At 42.0% G+C, this 25,581-nt stretch overlaps 1 protein-coding gene across 4 annotated transcripts; it reads right to left on the bottom strand.

Annotated features, from left to right (window-relative positions):
- Positions 1 to 6,104: 6,104 nt before the first annotated feature.
- abi3a (ABI family, member 3a) lies at positions 6,105 to 25,521 on the bottom strand. 4 transcript variants are annotated; one of them, XM_066642225.1, is made up of 13 exons: positions 25,318 to 25,519; positions 22,975 to 23,145; positions 20,554 to 20,733; positions 18,563 to 18,624; positions 15,783 to 15,875; positions 15,235 to 15,611; positions 14,736 to 14,855; positions 14,009 to 14,131; positions 12,491 to 12,586; positions 11,645 to 11,770; positions 8,869 to 11,369; positions 7,803 to 8,040; positions 6,105 to 6,925 (listed from the first exon to the last, which is right to left on the bottom strand). In XM_066642225.1, exons 1-11 carry the CDS (start codon positions 25,447 to 25,449, stop codon positions 11,206 to 11,208), a joined length of 1,644 nt encoding a protein of 547 aa, XP_066498322.1. In that variant the 5' UTR covers positions 25,450 to 25,519; the 3' UTR covers positions 6,105 to 6,925; positions 7,803 to 8,040; positions 8,869 to 11,205. The 4 variants fall into 4 exon arrangements, with proteins under 4 accessions (XP_066498322.1, XP_066498321.1, XP_066498323.1 ...); XM_066642224.1 differs by having other exon boundaries at positions 15,783 to 15,878; positions 25,318 to 25,518; XM_066642226.1 differs by lacking the exons at positions 12,491 to 12,586; positions 14,009 to 14,131 and having other exon boundaries at positions 15,783 to 15,878; positions 25,318 to 25,516.
- Between the last annotated feature and the right edge of the window lie 60 nt (positions 25,522 to 25,581).

Genomic DNA, 25,581 nt, shown 5'->3' with positions numbered 1-25,581 from the left:
TCTGTGGTGACTGCTTTTGTTTGAAAGGGTTATGACTCAGCAGCTAGACGCAGATTTGACGTTGTTGTGTGCAGCAGATGTGTGCAGCTGTCTGTAAGGAAGAAGGAAACACTTTTAACTATGTTTTACAAACAAAAAGTGCATCTTCACCCACTGTTCCCGTCTTGAAACATAAAAATGGGTCAGCAGTCACATGCTGTAATGAGGACGTGATGTAGCTGTGGCATGGCCTTCTTATCAGTTCCAGGAGTGGCCACTGGGTGTGTTTTATGGCTGAGAGCTTGGATCACATGATACTGTTGGACTTTGTCCGTCCACAGTGTGTTAACATTGCAGAGATTCTCAGCAGTGCTTTATTTTATTATCTTTATCATCGCCCACATTTCTCATAGAAATCTAGTCAAAATGAAATAATAATTCTAGTAGTAAATCACGTCACATTTCCTTCCTTCCTGATATGAATTATGCAGAATTAAATAACATCCACCTGCTAAGACACTGCAGACATGTCCAGTTTGTTTATTCATGCATCTATTTCTATATATTTTTGATCATGTCTCAATATAACTCTCACCTACAGCAGTCAGAGACTAACCCCAATGAAAGCAGACCGTGTGAGATGCTGCTGGTCCATGCTGCTGAACACTCTGTATTCCTTTAATACAGAACGTTTTTGTGTATCAATCTGTATTGGTTGCATTGTTTTCTTATAAATACACATTAAAGCCGCGGCAGTAATTTTTACAGGACATAACAACATAACATAAACAACATAAACATTAGTAACAGCACGAGCAAAGTGTTTAAACCCAAAGGATAAACAGTGTAAATAAAAATAAATGCTTGATTTTGTTGCAATTTCTGCTGCTACCTCAAGGGGTCACCACAGTGGATCACCCACCAACATCTTTGAAAAAATATCAGATAAGATAAGATAAGATAAGATAATACTTTATTGATCCTGAAGGAAGTTGCAGAACAGAAAAGATAGCAAGCCGATGTGAGTTCAGAAGCCAGAGCCAGAGGCTGTTTGTGCAGTAAAGAGAAAGATTAATGATTCAAAAGAAATGCTGGTCAAGAAGGTGTCGACATACATTTGGAAACACGGTGTACGAAGTGTGTGACTGCAAAGCAGTTTAATGAAAGAGAGAGAGAGAGAGAGAGACAGAGAGAGAGGAATATTAGGAGAGTGAGGAGAGGAAAAGATGAGGAGAGAGGGAGAAAAAGATAACAGTGAGACAAATAAAGAAACAGAAAGTAAGAGAAAGAAAGATGGTGAGAGGACAGAGTGAGACAGAGAGAGGGAGAGAGAGATGTGTGGAAAGAAATGTAGTGAACAGAATGACAAAGAGGAACCTGATATAGAGAGATAGTGTAGAGAAAGTGAGGGGTTAATTATCTCTCCTTATCCCAGTGAATGTTTGACAGTTCAGTGTTGAGTAACAGCGGCAGTATGAGATTTTTACGACTCCAGGAGTCTGTCCTCGCGAGTGTCTGAGCCCGTTGTCTTCTGCTCTGCGGCGGTTGATGGCATACGGAAATTTCCACCTGAGGACGCTGAGGCAGGAGGCAGGTTTCACACTGCACTGGCCCTTTAAAAGTGTGACTCTGCGGTCACTGACCCCAAGGTTGATTATCAGCAACATCCTGACGGGAATCAGGGCCCACAGCAGGGTGAAGTGCCCAACATGAAGATGGAGCAGACAAAATAAGAGTCAAGTAGATGATTACTCTTGTACTGTGAACATCACCTGCGGAGTGCCTCAGGGATCAATCTCAGGCCCAATTCTTTTTTCTCTGTCACTGCTCCTAAAAGTATAAATAAATGTCTAAAGTATAACAATATTACCTCCACTTACACCAGGGGATAACACCTCGCTAGAGATTCTCGTTCATTGTCTGAGAGACATAAACTGCTGGATGGGAAAGAATTTATTTCATGCAAATCAAGAAAAAATTGACATTATCTTTGAGGAAATTATCTTTGAGCCCAGCACAGCAAACACAGAGGATCTGTTCTCCTTATTACTAGACTTTGTAGCATCAGGACAATTTTAAGGCTGTTATTTAAAGTTAAAAACTTAAAGTCCCTTCACCCTGTAGATTCTTCACCAAAGTTCTCTCAGATAAACACAAAATACTGCACACAAACAACAACTGTGAATGCACCCAGTCCCTGGGAAAGAAAGAGAGAGGGCACATGGTGCATCACCACTGTTAGAAGTTCTCTCAATCCGCCCTTTGATTCTCTTAATTGAGAATCACAAAACTGTATCATCATTACAAGTATGAAATGGTCAAATGCTTCAACACTGTTTCGCTTCAGTCCATTTTTCGTAGCGCATGCCTCTACAGCCCCTCAGCTCTGTAAGCATCAAGTGGCCAAGATGTGTGCATAATGCCTTGAAGAACATCATTTGATGAGAGATCTTAAGGTCTGGTTGAAGCTGTAGACACTCAGCTCATCAGCCGTTGTAGTTTTGGTCAGAAGTGTGAAGATCATTCAGACCATGCTGGGTAGGCAGGAGCACTGTCTGGCTCTGGTTTATCTGTAACCAATACAAAAGAGATACTTCCACAGTAAACTGTTCACAGGTGAGAAGTTTATCTCTAATTAAATTATACTCTGCCCCAGCATATGTCCCTCAGAGGGGGTTGGTATGGTTCCACACAGTGTGTTGAAATCTTCACCAACAGGGGTAGCCACCACAGCCTAAAAACTATGGATCTTCCCTGAGGCTCTGTGCTTCACCCACCTCCTCTACAGCTTTCCCTAGCACTCAGTTCTGAGGCAAAATGTATCCATTTACAGTAAGTAAAAACATTCTAAAACAGCTTGCCATGTTGCTTCACCATAACCCTTTGACCAGTATTTATTTATGGCTACCTACAGCCCTGCCTTTATTTTAACTAATGTTCCCCCTTTGGTCCAGACACCAGGACCAAATGGAAAAAGTTTGTTGCACTAAAGGAGTCCAATATCATGTTACCCAAGTTAAACAGATCGTATAGTGGTTTTGGAAATATCAGTGTAAGAACATTTTCAAGACCTAAGAAGGCCTTAAATATATCAAACTTATTCAGGTAACAATAGTTTATATCATCAGGGAATCATTAACTTGAAGGTCATTAATGGAATGTTTGCTGAAAAACATGGTGAACTCTTCATCTGTGTCCACAAGTAATGTTAACATTCTGGAAAGTTTATAGAACATAGATGATCTTAAGCTGTTGTTGGTCAGTTTGATATCCCTGTGACTCCTAGCAGAGTTTTGGATATCAAAGACAACTGCTCGGTGACTCCAAGCATTATCTTAATTATCAGTGGCAACTGCTGATGTGAAGTTCCCTCAAAAGGAGCTCCTGCTGTGCTGCCCTTTGAAAAACCATTAAGATTCATGTTCACCCCCACACCCTTTTTGGAGTTATCTGCCTGCTTTCTGCGACAGACTCTTGCAAAATGACCATTTTTATGGCAATAGTGGCACTCTATCTTATGGCTAGGGACCTTCTTACTGGAACATGAGTTAGAACTCTTTTCTGAGAGGACATGTATGGAAGCTGTCACATGGCCTGGTTCTAAGTCAAGGTCCAGCCTGTCAAGTTCACTTTTAATTTTACCCCATTTAACATTACGCCAGTTGGGAAGTGATGTCACCAGGGCCTGTCTAAGATCTGGTCTCAAAGATTCTACCAGCTGTGTAAAATGAGGACCTTCAGTTGTATCATCAAAGTTGCCACTATTGTATGTATCTATACCTGAGTGACGCAAGAAAACTCTTTCAAACCTTTCACAGAAATCTGCAGCTGATTCTCCCCTTTTCTGCCTGCATTTAGTTATTTGGCCCCAATCAGTAGTTTTTCGGCATTTGTTGCTAATCCAGTCATTGAAAGCTTTCCAGCCTTCTTCAATGTTCTGACCTTTGTCACCCAAACCATCTGACACCTTTTTAGCAAGATGTCTGCTGTCTGTTAAGTTGAGGACTTGGCTTGCTATGGCCACAGCATCACTAGAGTGCAGAGAGTACAGCATTCTTTTTTTCTGCATGAGATCTATAAATTCAAGACCCATATGCTTTAGAGGTTTAAACTCCTTGGACAGGTTGTCCAGGGTTGCTGCATCTAAAGGAACATGGCCAATGTCTAGCCTGGTTTTATTAACTTCCCCTCTCTTGTGAAGTACCTCAGCGGATGTGATTGTAACTGGCCTCATTTCAACTTCTGACAATCACTTTACCATTGCTAGTAGTTAACCCATGCTCAGAGTCCTCTTCAGAAGATGAATGGTCACTGCCATCAGAATAGTCAGTCTCTACACCCATGCTGGTTGCAACCATTTGTGGACACAATCTGGCTGTTGCTGGAGGATTTAAATCTGAGTAACAAGACTTATTTTGTAGATGGCCTATTGGTGAAGGACAAGACTGACTTTTACATTTGGCATGTTTCAGTTCAAGAGATTTCAGTGATCTCTGAAGTTTTTCACAGGTTTTCTGTGCATTAATAGCAGCTTGTTTATGCTTTTTACACTCATCAGCTAGTTCAGAGATCTTCTCCTCAGATTCTCCTAGCTTATGTTCCATGGACTTCAGTTTGTACTTCCAGTACTGCTTAATGACATAAAGGCACTCTTTAGCAGAGTCATGTTTGATACCATATCCTAAAGCTGATCTACATTCTTCAAGATTCCATTCTGTGTCTGCAGAAAAGCCTTTAGATAAAAAGTACTGACTGCTCTTTTTCTCATTGATGTGCTTATTGACTATGCTGTCTATTACCTTTTCAAAATCTGGTTCAGTCCACTGAGGCATTTCAGTCCCACCCTTAACTAATGTGCTATTTCTATAGTTAATAGGCTTCCAGGAGACTTTACAATATTTATGAGCATTTTGGCCATTTGAAGTCATGGTGAGGCAACACAACAAAACAAGCAAACAAACAAACAAAGCAAAAGCTTCCCTCAACAGTTAAAAGTAACTTTAAGTACTGTTTTCCTCCAATCAAAGTATAGGAGAACAGCCACAAAACTGTAAGTTTTTACCAGTGGCACACTAGTGTTTCAACAAACACAAACAGATCTTTCTTGATCAAAGAATATAAAACAACCACAAAACGTTAGGTTTTTACCAGTGACACGCCAGTGTTTCGACAAAACACAAACAGGCCTCTTTTGATCAGAAAATCTAAATACTTATAAAATACCAGTCTTCCCTCATATAGAGGGGATAACAGTAACAACAGTTACAAACTACTGGTCTTCCCTCACCTGAGGGGATAACAGTAACAACACATTACAATTTCAGGATAATTTTACTGACTCTTATTCCTTATATCCTAGTCTGCATAGGAGAAGGTTCTGCCAGAATTTCTCTTTAGTTCGTGATGGCGTTACTCACCAAGAAGGATTAAGTATGCCATCCGGGTCACGACACCAACTGTTAGAAATTCGGCATTGAAGAGTCAGGAGACTGGAGTTCGGCGTTGACTGGAGTTTATTTACACATACACAGGACCATGTATGAGTACAGCAGGATGATCTCAGTCTATCTCAGGATGATCTGAGGTTTAGAAACTGGAGGTTCAGAGGTGGAGGTTTCCTTCACGTGCATGCAGAAAAGCACGGGCACAGCTTGGTCATCAGTTTGTCACCAGTTCAGTCTGTTCCCAATCCAGTCTGTGACTGTTGCCAGTCTAGTCTGTTCCCAATCCAGTCTGACACCAAGTATTTTAGGAGGGCCTTATATACATTGGAGTAATGGGGGAAGGGAATTGGAGGAAGACGAGAAGTGAGAGGAGGGGTATGTAGAATGAGGGTGATGAAGAACATGTAAGACATGTAAGGGGAGAAAAGGTGAGAGAAAATGGAAATCAGGGGAGGGATAGGAGGAAGAATAGGGGTGAGAGGAGGGGTAGGTGTGATGAGGGTGATGGTCAAGGAAATAAGGAACATGATGAGACATGAAACTATGATAGTTTCTCTCACCACATTAATGAGACATAGCCTCCTTTTTGAAAGGACCTCCCACCGACATGAGCCAAAACCTACATAAAGATAGAGAAGTCACTTTTATATTTCTTTTTATATTTACACTTTTATTGTTCATTTATGATGTAAATAAAAACCTATTTACACAATTTACATACATTTACATATTCCAAGTGTTTCTAAACAGGTTCTAACAGGGTTCTGTGGTTCTAGGAGGAACATGGAACAAATTCACATTACGTGGCAATTCTTTAAAGGTGCAGTCAGTCATTTTCTCATTTGGTGCAAAACAGCGGCTACACTGACACCAAGTGGCCTGGATGTGTTAACATCTCTGTGCTAGACTGGACAGGTTTTAAACATGATCACGTTTATGTGGGCGACCCACTCTATGTAGCATGAACTGGTTCAAAACATTGATGTCAAAGTTATTTGAGTGTGTTGCGCTTTATAGAAAAAGTGCAAATGATAAACAATCACTTTAAAAAAACATAGTGTCCATCCTTGTTGGTGGTAAAATGACTGATTGCATCTGCAATACTTAGAAAAATTATTGATTGCACATTTAATAATTTAAATATTTCATTCACAATGTTTAAATACACATTTTTTAATCTGAAGTGCTTCCTCCTCGGCATCTCCTCAGCAGCTGTGTGTTAAGAGTGCAGCAGTGGGACAGGTCGGACAGCAGCAGCGGTGGACGTTCTCCGTCCACAAGGGCACCTGGGGTGGGTGTGTCCTCTGTCCAGCTGATGTAGGTCTCGGCCAGAAGGGTTCGGACACGCTCACAGTGTCCGCAGCGGATTAAACGTCCTGGGGAGGAGCTGTAAGGTCAGAGTGTGTGGGGCCAGACACAGACAGCGAGGCAGGGGGAGACGAGATGGACTCAGAGTATGAAGGTGGAGGATCATGAGGTATAAACACAGACTTCAGTTCCAGCTGAAATAACACACACAGACTGGGTTAGCGACCCTGTACCCCCACTCAGCACGGTTTATTACCACAGGGTCTGTTCAGTCACAGCCTCTATTCTGGCATAGATATATAGATAGATGTTGGTGTTGAAAATGGAGTATATACTCCAGGGTGGCCCCACTCAGGTCCTGTACTGTACTGTGTCTGTAGTGCTTTCAAGGTAAAGGGTGAGGCTGGTAAAGTGAGAGATAACTCAGACTGTGTCCAGCACTGAAGCAGATTTCCTGGTCATTCACCTCTGGGGAAAAGCCCTTGATTTATACCCTTCATGTGATCAGCTTCAGTCATTTACGCTCCTTTAAATCTCCTTTAATAATCTGCTGTCTATCTGTTGTTCTGCATACTTTATTCACCCCTTTCAAACTTTTCTTCAATGGTCAGGACCTACAGCTGCTGCAGTGACACTGACGTGGTGGTGGTGTGTTAGTGTGTGTTGTGCTAGTGCAAGTGGATCAGACACAGCGGTGCTGCTGGAGTTTTTAAACCCCACAGTGTCACCGCTGGCCTGAGAATAGTCCACCGACCAAAAACATCCAGCTTAAGTCTACTAACCTCAAGGCCAAGTGTTGTCAATAGGAGCATAAGCCCCCCCCCCCCATCCCACAGCAACGGGCTGTGGAGCAGTGGAAGTTTGTTCTCTGGAGGGAAGCCCCATTCATCGCTTTATGATCCAGGACTAGACATCCACCATCAGTACCTGAGCTCACTGTATCTCTTGTGGCTAAATACAATCAAATCCATGCAGAAATGTTCCCACATTTAGTGTAAACCTTTCCCAGGAGAAGAGAAGCTGTTCCTGAAGCAGAGGAATGCCCTCCACTCCAGAAGAAACAGGCCTTACCTCATCATACGATGGCGGGAGGTTGTAGTGGTCCACGGTGCTGTAGCGGGGGAGTCTGCCCACATCCTCCTCCTCCTCTGGCTGTGAGACAGGGACGATGAAGATGGAAGGACGCGCCTGTTCCGAGGTGGGGGACTGTGGCTGGTACTCCTGCTCTTCACTCATGTTGCGTAGCATTGCCTTACACATGCCACAGATTATGAGCAAGATAAAAAACACAAACACGGGTACGAAGATCCTGCAGCGGAAACACAGAGGGGGCAGGTTAGGATTCAGCACTCTTCTGTAAGTTATTTAGTTTCCACTATGAATTATTCAGTAACTGCTGTCAATTATTCAGTATCTAATATGAATTATAGGGCGGCACGGTGGAGCAGCAGGTAGTGTCGCAGTTACACAGCTCCATGGTCCTGGAGGTTGTGGGTTCGAGTCCCGCTCCGGGTGACTCTGAGGAATTGGTGTGTTCTCCCTGTGTTTGTGTGGGTTTCCTCCAGGTGCTCCGGTTTCCTCCCAAGCTCCAAAAACACATGTTGGTAGGTGGATTGGCCACTCAAAAGTGTCCATAGGTGTGTGTGAATGTGTGTGTCACCCTGTGAAGAACTGGCGCCCCCTCCAGGGTGTGTTCCTGCCTTGCGCCCAGTGATTCCAGGTAGGCTCCAGTAAGTGCTTACAGACAATGAATATATGAATAATATTCTGTATCTATTATGATTTATTCAGTACCTGTTATTAAATATTCAGCATCTGATATGAACTATTCAGTATCTAAAAATAATTTTGTATCCGTTATGAATTACTAAGAAGCAAATATGAATTATTGAGCACACACTATGAATAAATCAGTATCTGTGTTAAGAATAATTCAGTATCATTCTGTAAATTATCGAGTATCTGCTATGAATTATTCAGCATCTGCTAAGAATTCTTGAGTATCTACTTTGAATTATTGAATATCTTTTATTCCATAATTTATTATGTAGGAAATGAATGTGTATCTTAGACGTTTCTGAGGTGTAGACCTCCACACAGATTAAGGGGTGGGAAATAAGAAGGGTGAGACACTTACTCCACGAAAGGAAAGCCATTTAAAAACATCTTCCTGAAGTGCCCCAACCTCACTGGAAATCTGCAGTGAAAAAAAGAAAATTAATTCCTGGAAAAATTATGTTTGTGTCCTATTTAAGGAATTCTGGCATGTCATCAGGAGATCTCTGGCTTGAATTTCCCTCCGGGATCAATAAAATATGTATGTATTTATGTATAAAGTATGTATCTATCTATCTATCTATCTATCTATCTATCTATCTATCTATCTATCTCAGGCCCGAGGCCGGGAGTCCAAGAGGATCTAACAGTGGGAATAGGCAATGACAGATAGACAGGTCCAGCACCGATGCTGGATTTGTTCTAGCACTCCAACTCATCCCCAGTGTCATGGATGGACCTCCATCACTTTAGAGAACACAGTTCAGCTGCTCCACAACTTAATAATGTGTGGCTTTTACCCTCTAGCCCACACTTCAGTGTACAATAATTTATATGTGTATCTTATATTTGGAAATTAAAATATGTCTCTAATTGGTTGATGCTGAATTAACACAAAAATAACCTAAAGACATTAATGTAAATAGACAAGTGTTTATTTTAGCAGCCTCTTCTCAGAGGAATAAGGATCCTGTGTGTAGTTGGTCTGGCTCCAACATACATACTATGTTTGGTGTTATGTAAAACCTTATCTTCTCCTCTATCATGAAACATTGACATTATTATTGGCATGGCAGCCATTTTGACTTCATCTGAGAAATCAGCTCAAGAAATGAAAGGTTAAAGGTCGGAATGCAGCTCCTAACTCGGGATCATGAAGCAATAAAAGCTCTTAAAGTTAGCACAGTATGAGGGAGACAGTGCAACAGGCTTGAAATACTGACTAGAAAGAATGCTCCATAGGATTTTTGGGCTTAAATATAAAGGTGCTATAAAATGTCCTGTGTATCAATGTAACCATAAGTCTAATGATTTATTAGGGATCGTTAAAGCCATAAAATTAAATATGATTATTTATAACTTTTAAACTATAGCATTAAAAAGTTGAAAACACATCATTTAAAGTCATTATTTAAACATTGACATTAAAACAAAATCTGAATTCATCTTTAAATCTTTACATTTATCGCCCAAAAAAATGTAATCTTTGAAACATCTTAAATTACAGTAAAGCAGACAGCTGTGTGTGAGATTAAGAGCCTCACTGACGGGACATCTGTTTATAATATGTTTAATAACATCATCATTATTACTACTATATATCTAAAACACAGAGTAAAATGAGCAGTAAATAATAAAAAGAGGAAGAAGAATGTGCCTTACCTGTGCAGGTACAGGTGACTCAGGAGTGTGTGTGTGTGTGTTAGCTGACTGAGGGAGTACTCTAAGTCTACTTATAAGGAGTTTATGACCAATCTCCACTGTTTAAAGTCACAGTACCTATGCTGTAACCACAAAGCAAAACAGCCAATCACAGAAGCACTGGATATGACATCATCAGAAACACCCCCCTTTCTTCTCACCTGTGAGACACACCTGTGTTTGTAACCTTAACATTATTTTAATGATTTTATTAGTAAAAATATAACAAAATAACAAACTGTGTTTATGAAATTAATTATATATTACATTCAGATAAAATATAAAAGTTTACCTCACACAAGCTGAAGAATTAAACTGCTCTGTAGATCTGACTGAACCGCTTTATGCTCCACTGACGTGTGTGTGTGTGTGTGTGTGTGTTTGTGTGTAAAAAGCCAAAGAAATGTCATTCCTTTTAAGAATTAATCATTATAATTTTTACACTTTATTCTCTGTATCCAGAACCTAACATTGAAGAATTCTATTAGTTTTATATATTTTATTAAAGCAGATCTAAACCAGTTAAATCAAAGATATAGAAAATCTCCTCTTAATAAATGTGCTATCTGTCTGGTTACCACTGAAAACACTGTGACAAGTGAACATCAGGATCGACCAGGTATTCTTTTATCACAGTTAAACAAGTTCATCAAGTTGACTAAATTTATATACAAGTTGAATGTAAAGTGTATACAGTTGATACAGGGGGTTAATTTAAAGTATTTTATTTTCTAAAAGAATACATCTTCTGGATTAAACAAGTAAATATCACATTTTTATACAGATATTAGTTTCTAATCATCTCTAATATCAACCCCACCCTGTGCTTTTATATATTCTATAACATAAATATAATATCTCCCCACTCCTCAGCTGTCAGGTTCTTGTGCATACGGAACTGTGGCGCTATTACAGTCCCCTGTTATTTTGCTCTATTTCATTTCATATCAAACTCCTTCCATGATTCCAGCGAGGTTCTGGACGCTAAGTGGGTCACTTAGCTGCTGCTCTCAACATAGTTCCCAGGGAAGAAACCTTCCACTCCGTTCAGGATCCCCACACACCAGCCGTCCTCGTTCCTGCTGGTCAGATAGATCACGTCTCCGGTCTGGAAGGACAGATCGCCTGGCTTTCCCGTATCGTAGCTGTACAGTGCCACCACTTGGGAGAAAAGAGAATTATACAACCAAGCATGCACACACACACACAAAACAAACACACACACTGTTCTGACTCTCTTATATCTCTGTAATTTCTGGTCAGGTATGTGTTTACTCTATGCATTTATTGTGTGATGTATGTAGTGTGCTCTGCACACACTTCACCCTGCACACTCTTATATCTGTGATATACGGTGCTCCTATCTAAGGTGTGTATCCAGTGTTTTTGGATCGGTTCTGTTGAGAAACGAGAATAAAGAACACCTGAGCCCTTACCTTTCTCCAGGTAATCAGCAGGAGCAGAGGTGTCGTAGTCCACTGGAGGAGGAAGAGGAGGAATCTCATCAAAACCATCCAAACCATCCATGGGCACCGGGGAGGGAGGGGCAGGAATCTCCAGATCTACAACACGTCAAAAACACAACATCAGTGCAATGCACTCTCTTCAGTTTATATTTACAAAATACAGTCTAGTTCTTCAGGGTCAAGACTGGACATTTTTCTTTGGGAATCTGAGAGTGAGAATTAGCACAGTTACAGATTCGTGTTTTTATTAAAGTTTACATGTCAGAAATTTTCTGGAACAGCGTTGACACATCCTAACACAACAGCCTGGAACAGCTGCAGATTAAAGGGCCCATACTCTACATATTTACTTGTATATCAAAAAATGTACTCTTAAAAATTGGTGTGCTCCTTGTGATGTTTTCCTTCAGAATCAGTAAAGTGTTATTTTGTCTGATCAATCCATTTAATTTCTCAATTTGCGATCATTTTCTAACCCTTCTTTACCCTTTAGATTTAACAGGATATTTTGTTTACTGTACCTTTAAGACTGATATATGTAAGACTGTAGACTGAATTAGGCTAAACAGATGTGGGCTTAATAGGCCACCGTATGGAAACGTGTTCATGCTTTTGACATCGCAAACAGTGCATAAAACTCTCCCTTAAACTTTTACACTGCGTTTATATTTCAAGGAGACGTAACCACATGCTTAGCTTTTCAGAACTCAGCTGTTTCATAAAGAGGAAAGTGCAGGAGACTCACACAGACCTCAGAGAGCAGGAGGAAGATGAAGAAGAGGAAGAGCAGAGAGATGAAGCAGTGGCCAGACTCACCGAGGTGCTGCAGGCGAGCAGGGATCCGGCTCAGCGGACTCAGAGAAGTGGGCGGAGCCAAAGGTGGAGGGTACGGAGGGGGCGGGGGGATCATGACTGACGGGTGAGCGCAGAGAAACAAGCATTCATGGGTTTTCCTTTAATGATATATGCATTTTCTTTATGTAACTATAAATAAATGGACGTATGTGTGTCTGTATGGGAAGTAGGGTTGGGCAGCAAGATTTAATGTCACTGCGGTTGCCACTATGGGACCTCTCAGAATGGAGACTTTTATTCTGAAATAAATTTAATACAAATATGACTAACTATGAAAGATATAGTAATGAGTATAGGCCTGATATAAAAAGATTACGCTGAATATGTTCACACTTCGCTGGATTAAAATGATTTATTAATCTGATTTACAAAGAATAACAAAAGCATTAGAAAAGTTAACTCTCCGTTTAACAGCTGGTGCTGATGGACTTCCAACTTTGCCCTCAGTGCACTAATGCTGTCTTTTCGCTATCCAGGTAAGGACACTAGCAGAGTGAGAAAAATGATGTGTTGTTTGTTCCTTGTAGTGTTTTGACCAAAGCAGGTCACAGACATTTATTTAAAACCACAGAACTGTGTTCCTCTTTAGGGCTCCCAAGTGGAACAAGAGAGTTCAACGTCACTGTCCAAAGAAAATATCTCCTAAATGGTACGTTTACGGGAGAAAGGAAAAACCTTCTTATCTTTTCTCTGGGTGGGTATAGGACGGGACTCATCACTCACAATGCTATAGCGTCTTTCTGAGCTAACGTTACAGAACCGTGGAGTTTAGTGCTGGGCGATATGAGCGCACATCAATATCACGATTAATTGTACGTTTTACCACAATTACGATTAATGAGCGATTATTTTGTTGTTGTATTTGTGACCCTCATAGTTCAGTGACGAGGCTTGTGCTGTGAATATGCTCCAGTTTTAAAGCTGGGATATTTCTCTAATGTCACTGAGAGCTTGTTCCTGTCTGTTTTCTGAGCACTGTTTATATTTGGTGTGAGATTGTGCTTTGGCTGAAACTGTTTTCTTTCAGCGTTTACATTTGACTTCTTTTTGTTCGGTGTCGTCTTAATTATAGTCAAAACACAGCACGTCCAAACCACAGACGCTGCGATTTTCTTTGGGACCAGCTTGAGTCGCTCGGTGAATCTGAATCTGCTGCACCTGCTGTTGAGCTGAATCATGTGACTACAGCTTGGTAGCGTGATTTTAAAAGGGACAGTACATGAACACACAGTGGGGACATAACAGGATAAAGATAATCAATATAATCGATACAGACAAGTTTATGTTGATTAGAAGTTCGGAATGTTGATTTCGATTAATTTTCGATTTATTGCCCATCCCTAGTGTTGTTAGTGTACTCCTGCTAGTGTGTTGAGATCCAGAGACGCTGTGTGAGTGGCACTGTGTGATTAGGTATGCAGTATCAGGGCCGTATAAGTGGGTGGAGCGCAGGTAATGTGTGTGTTGTGTGGGTCTTACGTGAGTGTGTGGAGGGCAGGTAGAGAGAGTGTGTGTGGAGGCGAGTGTGTGGACGGCGGAGTCTCAGAGAGAGAGAGCGAGAGGCAGGAGGCAGTCGAGCTCTGGAGCGATGAGGACGACGTGCTGGACACACGTAGAAGCAGCACACACACGCACAAACACGTGCACACACACACACACACACACACACAGAAATGCATTAGCTTATACACAAACACCCCGAGAGAGATTAGCTATCAAACACACACACTTCAGCTTACACTCACTGAAATATACTATAACTCTCTCTCTCTCTCTCACACACAAACACACACACAAACATACACATACACTCTTCAGATTACAATCACGCACATTTAAAAATGCATTAGCTTAAACAAACATACACACACACACAGACAGAGTAGAAATATACTGCTGTCAAAAGTTTGGTGACACAAAGCATTTACAGTTATTGTTTTTCAGTAACGTAATATTTTAAAGAAGAGTTTATTTACAGAAAAACCATAACACATATCTCATGTGTTAAAGCACTCACAATCCCAGGCTTATTTTAATCCACCTCCTCATTTTTCAGAATCTGTGTGGTCTAAGAGGTGAGTAAGTGACCTGTTCTCAGGTCAGAGGTACGCTCAGGAGTATTCATTCTCTCCTGTTCAGCTGAGGACCAGGGATCCCTCTTTTACTCACGGATCCTGGGTCGTTCCTAGTGTTTCTGTGTCTGTACCTTCGCCGATGTCCTCTCCAGGTGGAGGTGGAGGGGCAGGCAGCTGCAGGATGTCACTCTCTGGAGGAGGGAGGAGGTCAGCAGGGGAATCAGGAGGAGGAAATGTGTTCTCCTCTGGAACTACACACAAACAGCAACAGCAAAGGGTTTAACGCCTGGATGATGAGCTTAGACCATAAACAGATGACAATAACCACTGAACTCCATCCTGATGACGTACGTACACTCAACAGCTCCTAGCTTCCACTGATACAATTACTATTCAGTCCACTAGATGGCGATGTTGGCCTTTGAATCTCTAGACGTTCTTTTAGAAGTGTCTCTAACAGAGCGTTTCTGCTGCATGGTCAATACTCTGGTCCCTGACTGGGGGTTTCCACTCCCACAAACTGTGTGGTGCTCCCTGGCACTATCACCATGGCAACATGAACACGGCTGCACACTGCCCCTGGTCGAGTACCGTTGCCGTTTACAGCAGCTGATGTAAAGGGACTCTCACCTGTCTCCAGAGGAGGTGCGGGTGGAGGTGGAGGGATGCCACTGAGGTCAGTGGAGTCAGGGGTCATCGGTGGGGGAGGAGGTGGTGGGAGGACACTAGAATCCAGGGAAGGAGGGGCAGGTGGGGCAGGTGGAGCAGGCGGGGCAGGTGGAGCAGGTGGGGCAGATAAGGAAAGTGTGGAAGGAGGGGGAGGAGGGGGTGGAAGGGCGTCAAACGCAGAACCACTCCCTCCTCCTCCCACTCCCTCTCCCTCTCCCTCAAACATAGGGGGTGGAGGTGGGGCTCCCTCATCCAGGAGACTTGAGACGATGTCAGCCTCGGGGGACGTGGGCCAGTTGGGGACCACTGGGGGCGGCACAGCTTTTCCGAAACTGGACCTAGAGGAAAAGAGGAATTCATCACTGTATTTATAGAATTACATCATTCATTTAGTTTCTTCTTATTTGCTTTCACTCCACATTAAATGGTCCAACAGGGGCAGTTTTGTGAGGAAAAAGTGGGCAACATCACGTAATCTCATCTACATAAATACAGAGGCTTTGTCTTACGTTAGAGATTTATCCGTGAGGGACGTTTGGGACGCTCCACGGGACAGAGACGGCGCCACTGGACACTGTACAGCCTCGGCTGGACGTGAGTTTCTACTGCAGACACACACACACACACACACACACACACACATTTAGTATAATGAAGTAACAGAGACACTTTAAAATAAAATGTACAGATTTAAAAAAAAAAAACATTTTTATTTTTTGAGAATAAGGACAATTCATTCATCTTTTGTAACTGCTTCATTGTGTTCAAGGTCACAGCGGGTCCAGAGCCCACCCAGAATCACTGTCCACAAGGCAGGAATGAACAGAGCACCACACACCTGTGTACAGTCACACACTCACAAAGTCACTCACACACACCTCTGGACAATGTCAGTCACTCCACCTACTAATGTCTGTTTGGACTGTGGGAGGAAACCCACACAGACACAGAGAGGACACACCACACTCCTCACAGACAATGACACAAGGAGGGAATCCCACCCAGGACCCGAGACCCCCGAGACCCTGCAGCTGCAGCGTGACTGCCACACTGAAATAACGCTATGTTTTTGAAACGTTGACACTGTTGTTTTTAATGTTTTAAATACAGTGAGGTCAGATCAGATAATACATGTGTGGAAACACCGCTCTGAGGCAGATATTGTTCTTATAAAGAGTTCACACACACACACACACACACACACACACACACACACACACACACACACACAACAGACACTGTGCCGAATGTTCAGAGGAAGTGGTTTCGGCAGAAATGTGTGAACTTCCTGATAAAGTCGAGCGCGTGCAGAACTGAGGACAGCGGTGAAAACTGACATACTTCAGCTTAAAGGGGAATTCCACTGATATTTCCAAATTTCACCTTAAAAAGAAACTCATGGTGGTTTGATGTCCATGTTAGTCACAGTAAATACACTGTATTTCCTATCACTGTGTAAAAGATGCTGCACGCTGCCTTTACTGTTGGATGCACTGTAGAGATCTCATTGGTTAATCTGAAAATACTCATTTAAATAGTATTTATGCTATTGTATGCAAATGCATGGGCACTCTTGGGCAAAGTTACATGGTTTTATTGTTGTTTCAAATGCAACAATTGCTTTTTTGTAGCAACTAAGTCCTTCAGTTCTTGTAGTGTTAATATTTCACCACTCATATTTGTAGAAGGCCTCTAGGTCTGAGATATTCTTGGGTCTTCTTGTGTGCACTGCATTGTTTTAAGAAACAAATGTTAATATAATGTGCTATTATTTGTCATTGTATAGCGTACAGCGAAATGTGTCTTCTGCATTTAACCCATCTGTGTCAGTAAACACACACATTAGTGCACTAGGTGCTGTGAACACACACCCAGAGCGCCCAGGGAGCATTGGTGGGTTTAGTGCCTTGCTCAAGGGCCGTGGATATTCCTGCCGGTCTCAGAGATTGAGCCGACAACCTTCCTGTACCAAGCCCAGTCACTTACCATTAGGCCATATGGTCAGCAGACTGCAGGGGCCATTACAGAGGCTTCAGTGCTGGTCTTTTCTTGATTTAATCACATCAATTTGCCATTAGTATCAATGAATTAATACAGGTCTCATATACATCATCAAATATTCAAAGAGATCCTTTAAAAAACATCTAACAACAATATACCAGCCATGTTCTGAACACACACTCATTTGCAAGAATAAAATTATAAAGCCAGTGTCATGTTATATTTGAGTTCTCATACTCAAGAGTGTAATCAAAAAATATTAACATCTGATCAACAATCAATAGGGTCTTTCCAATCAAATATTGACCAATGTTTTTGATCATTATCCTGTTGTAGACGTTGTCCTCCTTCAGAGTCAGACTCGAAACACATACTTGACAGTTTTGTGAAGTCCATTTTTCTCCCCACGTGAGCAATATTAACAAAGCCAATGGTAGCAACCCAGCGCCAAAGCTTGATACATGTGTCCATGCTTCACATTTTGTAAAAGGATCTGTTTTCTCTACATAACTTTCTACCTTTATTGACTGTGGCCAAAGAGTTGTATTTCAGCTTTATCGGCCCACAGCATACTTCAAATGTTGAATTCCATGAAGACACAAGAATGGTTTCCTTCTTATAACTATTCTATGAAGATTATGTTTGTGCAAGTAACACTGCACAGAGGAACACTGCACCACCACCATTCCTAGCTCAGCTAAACCTTCCTGCAGTTATTATTATTATTATTATTATCGTTACACTTATATAGCGCCTTTCTAGACACCCAAGGACGCTTTACAATCTACACTGCTCAGAACGCTCAATTCACACACACTGGTGAGAAGCGGCAGCCAAATGCGCACAGCGTACTCTCGACCAGGAACGACCGTCCACCTGGAGGACTGCATCGGGCACTAGGACTTCACCCAGGACAGAGCGCCAATCCATATCTGGGCACACACACATTCACTCACAAACCAGGACAGTTATTACAGAAGCCAATTCACCTACCCTCCATGTTTTTTGGACTGGACTTCACACATTCACCCAGTCTCCCACACACTCATGTGCGGACAGTGTCAGTGTTTTAACTGTGGGAAGAAACCAGAGTGCCCAGAGGAAACCCACTCTGACACAGAGAGAACACACCCCACTCCTCACAGACAGTGACCTGAGGCAGGGATTAAACACACTACCCCCAGACCCCTGGAGCTGTGTGGAGGCGACACCACCTGCAGAGCCACCTTGCTGCCATCATTAATAGATTTTATTTGTATTTTTTAGAGAAATACAGTGAGTGTGGTACCTCAGTGTGCCTCCTTGTTTACGTGTCATTGTTGCTGTTCTTTCCTGAGGCTTCATTGAGACCTGTGAAAAACAAAATAAATATAAACATACTATAAAAAGGTAATCATCAAGGACATCATCAGTACACAACCCCGTCACCTCTCTGTCTAAGAGCTGATGTGTGGTGAGCACACTGGCATGAACTGGCTGCATTAACTTGTAATTTGTGCATTAAATTGTAACAAACTAGAATTCATTAATTTGTTCATTCATACACAGGACACTGCATGTAATGCATGCTTCATTAAACTGGGCTTTAGTTAAAGGTATATATCAATGTGATGCATAATATACAAAATAATATACCACACACACACACACACAAACACAACCTGTGGTACTGAAATAAGATTCTCTGGAACGGTTAAACACGAGCCTAACCTCACCGTATTTGACTAATATTTATACGGCTAGAGCTCAACACGCTTGGATCAGTTCTATCTACTAATACATGCCTGCACTGGGCTGCACAGTAAGCCTAAGGTTTAAGTGGTTAAATAAATCCATAACTTAAAGGTGCTACGCAGGTTCACTTTCTGTGTGTGTTATTGTAGTTCATGTAGCTAGCCATCAGTCCCAACTAATGCCTTAGTGACTTCTAGTGGCCAAGCAATTGAACAACAAAGACAGCAGTTGTGTAGACAGGTATTCTCAGGCAGTCAGTACACTAAATACATCATGATTTTAAAAATATTTTAATGAATTATTTTAATATAATTAATTATTTTTTTAATTATTTTAATTAATTTTTAAAGATGACAGAAAATGAAAGAAAACCATGCACCACTAGTGTGAACGTGTATCAAATCAGACAACTCTGTGTGGCGCTATCGTGTGATTTCTCTGCTCTGTTTGAGAACCAACTCCCTTCACCACATCCTGCATATAGAGCAGCTGAGTTCACACTAACACACACACACACACACAGAAAAATGCACACCCATCAAAAGGAGACACACAGGAACAAATGCACATTCAAATTGGGCTTTTTCACTCTTTACACTGATTCTTTCTCAGCTACACACACACACACAAACACACACAGGGTCCAGGCTGGCAGACAGCCACAAAGCACCGTGGGAAAACAGCGAGAGTCATCACTCAGTGCTGTGAGGACTAATTTGGATCAGTGCTGCCTTAACACACTCCTCACTGCACCCATAGAGGGAACACACACACAAAAACCAGCCCTCCAACACATACACACACACACACACACACACACACACAAACACACACACACACTTACAAACACAAAGACCCCTTAAACACACCCCTTAAAGAAAAAATCCAGTCCTCTTACACACACAAACTCATGGAGGTTCATTCATTTATTGTTATCCAGTTGCTATACAACCATTTAAGCCACCACCTGTAACCACATAGCAACACTATAGCAACCAACTGGGATAACACAGCAACCACCTAGACACAGCCTAGCAACAACCTGGCAACCTGGTGTATGGAATACCATAGCAACCATTTAGCTACAACCTAGTAACCTAATGGTTATGCACTAATGGTAACCACTTAGCAATAACTTAGCAACCACCTGTAATAGCATAGCAACCTCATAGCCACAGACTAGCATGCACCTTGAGCATGAATGCGACCACCTTGCAATAACCTAGCAACCACCTAGAAAAAACTTAGCAAACACTTGGAACATGGAATACCATAGCAACCACTTAGCAACAGCCTAGCAACCACCTGGAGCACCAATGCAACCACTTAACAATAATTTAACCACCTGGAATAACATTGCCTCCACCTAGCAGAACCCTGCAACCATCTGGAATACCATTGCAACCTCTTAGCCACAGTCTAGCAACCACCTGAAGCACAAATGCAAAACCTCTGTATACCATTAAAGTGTGTAAAGAATTCAGTAGGAAGTTTATTGGCTAGCCTTTTTTGAGAGAGGAGGAGTTGTGTGATGTTTGTTTTTACCTTCATCCCATGTCCGAGTGAGTCCAGAGCGGTGTACGTGATGGGGGTCCGGCTGTACTTGGGTTTGGGCTCTTTGCCCCCCGCTGGTGAGATGACTTTGCAGCTCCTGGTGTATTTCTTTGCCACAGTAAACACACCAATCTCCCGACGGGCCACTTTCTCCCTGTGCATGTCCACCGTCTGCACACAAACACAGGATAAGGGCACACCAAAAAATACTTAATTTATCACTTCTAGCAGATATTTTCAGAAAGAAATGAAAATCGTGATGAGTGTTATCCACTGTGAATTTATCTCTGTGCATATTCACCACCTGCACACAAACAGAGGATAAATACCCAGCGGAAAACACTACATTTATAATACTTTATCAGGTGTTGTTAGGAAGAAAGAAACAAAGTGAGTAGTATCCAGTGTGAATGTATCCCTGTGCATATCCAGGTTCAGGATAAACTCACACAGGTCCCTCACTTTGGTTACATCTACATCCTGCAAAGCTAAAAGACCAACATTAGCTTAGCACTAATGCTTTCAAAATCTAGGTGTGCTAGCAAATATGTTGAATTATGCATGCAGAGTTTTTGATCATATAAGCTCCTAGTGTCCTAGTGCTCCTAGTGACAGTGAGCCTTGCTAGTGGATTAGCAATTTCTTAAAACACAGATGGAGCCCCACAATGAGTGGAAAAGTGGGCCATAATCTCAGGCCTGCCCTGAGAACCACAGACAACAGAGAACATCAGTCAGGGTTAGCATTTATCGCATAGGATTCCAGCGTCTGAACACTGGTCTTTTATTCTGAGTCACTGAGAGCGTCCCCCCCACCCTTCGGTCTGCCTCAAGTGACCTGGTTTAGCCTGAACATTACGTTTTCTGGAACGGCACACAGGGTCCAAACCAGTGCCAGAGAATAGAGGGAACAGGGGAGGCAGGATAAAGTTTGGGACACCTAGAAAACAAGGAACTGGAGCACCCAAAAAACAGAGGAAACCGGGGAGGATGTTAAAAAATAGAGGAAATTGGGGGGTATAGGGTTGGATAGAGATTGAAACTCCCTGCTAATGGCTCCTAACAGTGGTCTTTCACTGACTATCAATCTGGGTTCTAGTTCATTTCTCTGTAAAATTCACTCAGTTTACTTCCTGTGTCTGAAATTAGCTTCTTTAGCTCTAGCACTGGAGCTATGCAGCAGAAATTAATGTCACTAAGAGTTTACTTTGTAAAGTGGAGGCCTGCAGATGGAGCATATGCAGAGTAGAGTTTAGTGGGGCTGAGTGGAAACAAGCACAGTTTAAGTAGCTTTTAGATATGAAGGGACCCGTAACCAGATTGAGTTTCAGACACATTTCCAAAATAGCAATATATCACCACATAGCCAGGACGGTGACAGCTGATCACCAAGTAACCAACACATACACTGCTGCGTATCTGTGAGAGCAAATATGCTATAAAGAAAAATGCAAAAATAAATAAATAAACAAATTAAAATATTGATATCAGTATAATGCAGTTTGTGTATTAAAGCTGTTGTTAAGTACTTTTATCCTACTGAAAAGAAGTAAAGGCCTCCTGACTGGATAATTGAGTCACATGTGCTCTGTGTGTGTTGTTCTCCTGATTGGCCATGCATGCATGGAAATGTCTCCATGTTTTGTTTTGTTCTCACCAAGTGGCAACACAGTGCCCACCCACACTTAGTTGCACATGCAATGGGCAGATTGCAGTGTGAAACATTCAGGTGAAAGTGACCGTCCAAATTTTCCTCAACCAAAAATGTACTTCAGCTAATAAAATAATAATTAAAAAAACAGCCATTGACAAAAATGGATAATTGTGTTCATCTGTGTTTAACAGCTACTTTCTCTGAGCGCTTGAACTAAAGGGAGGGGGAGGTGTGGCTGAAGGAAAACAAGTGATGAAATACAAAGCATTTGTTTTGGTCTGAGATACTGGTGCTCCAGTTCAACATGTAGTGGCATAATGTCAGATATATCAACTTTGAGTTTATAGAAACCCGGCTGGGCCCACCACATCACGGCTTACACTGGGCAATCTTTTATGACCAATGTGGCTGACCTTGATGACACACAGCATTATGGGAAATGTAAAGCAGTTAATGACACATCAATATTGCCTTCAAAATCGGCCAAACAGAGGAACATCAGACATGACCTGCCACCTCTGCACTCCCTCAGTAGATGGAAACCAGTGTCTACAGTAGTCTCCAGACTGGTCCAGTGCTCTCTTTTAAACAGCTCCTCCATTCTCTCAGGAGAAAACTGTGATGCGTCCAAAATGGGATCATTTTCCCCACTCTTACCATTCAATGTTTATTTTTAAAGACTTCCTTTAAACTGCCTCACACATACTAACTAAATCCTTATAGAAAAGACTCTGGATCAGGTGAAGCTTAGGTTCGTACCAGGCCGATGAGGTTGACAGAGGACTCCAGCTGACGGAGCTGAGAACTCTGAGCGTCCAGGAGTTTCAGCACATTTGTAGCTAGCATGCTAATCTGGTAGGCTACACTGGCCAGAGACTGCGTGGTGAAGGCCTTGGTTTCCTCCAGAGCTTTATTGGAGTCTCCTCCAGCCTGTGAACAAGGAGAACACAAGAAAGTACTATATCAGCTTTAACTAAAAAAAAAACAGATTCCAAAGCAATTGATCACAATGGGGAGATGCACCCATTTTCAAAATTTATATGATGGGAACCCAGTGATGGAGAGTTGGCTTGATTCAATGTAAAATGTTCTGCTCTGAAGAAACCTCAGACGAACTTCTGGTGGTGAATGGATCCAGACATCCTCCTCTAAAAGCTCCTCCCAGAAAGTGACTACATGAAATGAATATGAATACACTGACTGGTTGGAGACATAGAGACACCTGGTTCCATTCACAAGCACTGGAAATAAATTTGCTTGTTTCTTCACAATAAACAATTTCACACCAAAACCCTCTCCATCACTTTGTTTAAACCTCACACACTGAACTACGAGGAAAGTTTGATTATGAGGAAAGACTGGACAAAAACTGATCACAACTGATCTGACAATTTAGGCCAACTCTTAGCTTAATTGATGCTGTTAAGGTGGTAATGTGCTCTTTTAGTGTCTAACACATCAACAAATTATAATTTAATAATTTTTATATCTGCTTTTTGTATTATAGGCAACAATATCAGCCAATATAAATGATTCGTATTGATCGTAAGTATTGATCAGGCCCTAATAATCAGCTCCACTGAAGTTCTAGATGTTACTCAGGCCACTTTTTCACTGACACAAAAATCTTGAATGGTTCTCTGGGCCCATCGACAGCAAACGACTGAAGCACTGGGCTCTGGCGTCATCAAGCAAAGTTTTTCGCCCACTTTTCTGCTACTGAGAGCTAAATAAATGCTCAAAATGTTGATTATGGATGGTTAGATTTGCCCTCAAGCAAGAAAAATTCTATATAAAGAAGAGCATGTTCCATCACGCTGTTTATACGACACCTACCAACTTTCAGATTAGGGAACATCATAATAGGATACATAATCATTGGGCTCCCAAGCCTGTGCAAAGCTTAGTACATTCTTTAATTCTTTAAAGTTTCTCGGTTTCACTGCAACGAGCTCCAGCCCCCAGCACAAGCACCAGCCCTTAGTTGGTTAATGGAAAAGTGGTATTAGCACATAAAGAAGCAACCAGTAACTTTCCACTGATTATTCTTCATGGCCTGGAGGTGTCAGACATTCTGTACTAAACTTGTCTTAAATATGGCTGCCCTGTGAGGAACACCCACTCTCTGGAGCATAAACTGGTTCATTCGGGCACGATAAAGGAATTCGATTTTTCATCTTATGTTTGTGGTATAAATAATGGGTTCAGGAGACACACTTCTGGGTTTGGGCCTCTCTCCAAAGCAGTGACAGACTAAGTTCCCTTTCTGAATTCACATGTCTGATCAACAGGATTAGAATTATTTACAGCTTGATTAAAGAGGGGTATATGGACTTTGGTCTTCAGTTAATAAGCTGCAGCTTGGTGTGAGAGGCTCAGAACTGCAAAAGTGGCCAAGAATGGGATTTTTTTAAAACTGTTACTGGCAGGGGTTTTGTAGATTGTGACGACAGGTTTCCTTATAAGGCACCGCACCACAGTGAAACTCCTCACTTCCTCCCGAGTCACACTCATCACTTTGCTGTTCAAACTCAAACCCATGTTCACTCTGAATGATGTTGGTAAAGGTTTTCAGGGTTTAAAACATGACCTGATGGACACACAATAACTGTAGAGAGCTTAAATAGCATAAACTCCACTAAATATTTGTAGACATCCCTTATACTGAGTGAATACGCCATCCAACTGGGCCTAGTGTGGCCACAGTGTGTATAATCTTTATAGATAAGTGTAAAACTTAAATGACGTGCTCTGGAGCAGCTGCACATGAGCCGGAGGTCACCGTGCCCAATGCCAACTGTCGGCCAGAGCAGAATAAAACCCACTAATGTAGCTCTGTGGAGCAGTGGCACTGTGTTCTCTGCAGTGATGGAGCTACCCGATACTTGATGAATGTAAGAGTCACATCCTGACTTCATGAGTGAAGACATCAAATCCTCACAGCAATGTTCCAGTGTCTAGTGAGAGTCAGTGGTGTGACCCAATCACAAAACAGAATGAAGCAGTGAGCAAGTAAGTAAATGAGTAATAAGTTAGTGTGTAAGTGTGTGTCCTGTCCTAATCGTGTGTGTGTGTGTGTGTGTGTGTGTATGTGTAACCGACCTGAAAATAAGTTTTCTCGCAGTACTCAGCCACCCCTTGGAGGTTGCTGAAATTGTCCCGGAGGGCTTTCCTGGCTGTGGGAACATCCTGGAGGATTTGGGAGATGTCCTCAGAGCAGTTCTGGTCCTTCATCTTCTTCAGCTTTCAGCACTGAACTGACACACACTGCGGAAGCTTCCTCTCTCTCTCTCCCTTTTGCTCTCTCTCTCTCTCTCTGTCTCTCTCTCTCACACACACAGAGATGCCGCTAGGGGCACCACAGAG

This window comes from Hoplias malabaricus, chromosome 13 (assembly GCF_029633855.1).
Source record: "Hoplias malabaricus isolate fHopMal1 chromosome 13, fHopMal1.hap1, whole genome shotgun sequence".
Lineage (NCBI taxonomy): Eukaryota > Metazoa > Chordata > Actinopteri > Characiformes > Erythrinidae > Hoplias > Hoplias malabaricus.
The sequence above is the reverse complement of the archived record's forward strand: the minus strand, read 5'-3'. Positions and strand labels throughout refer to the sequence as shown.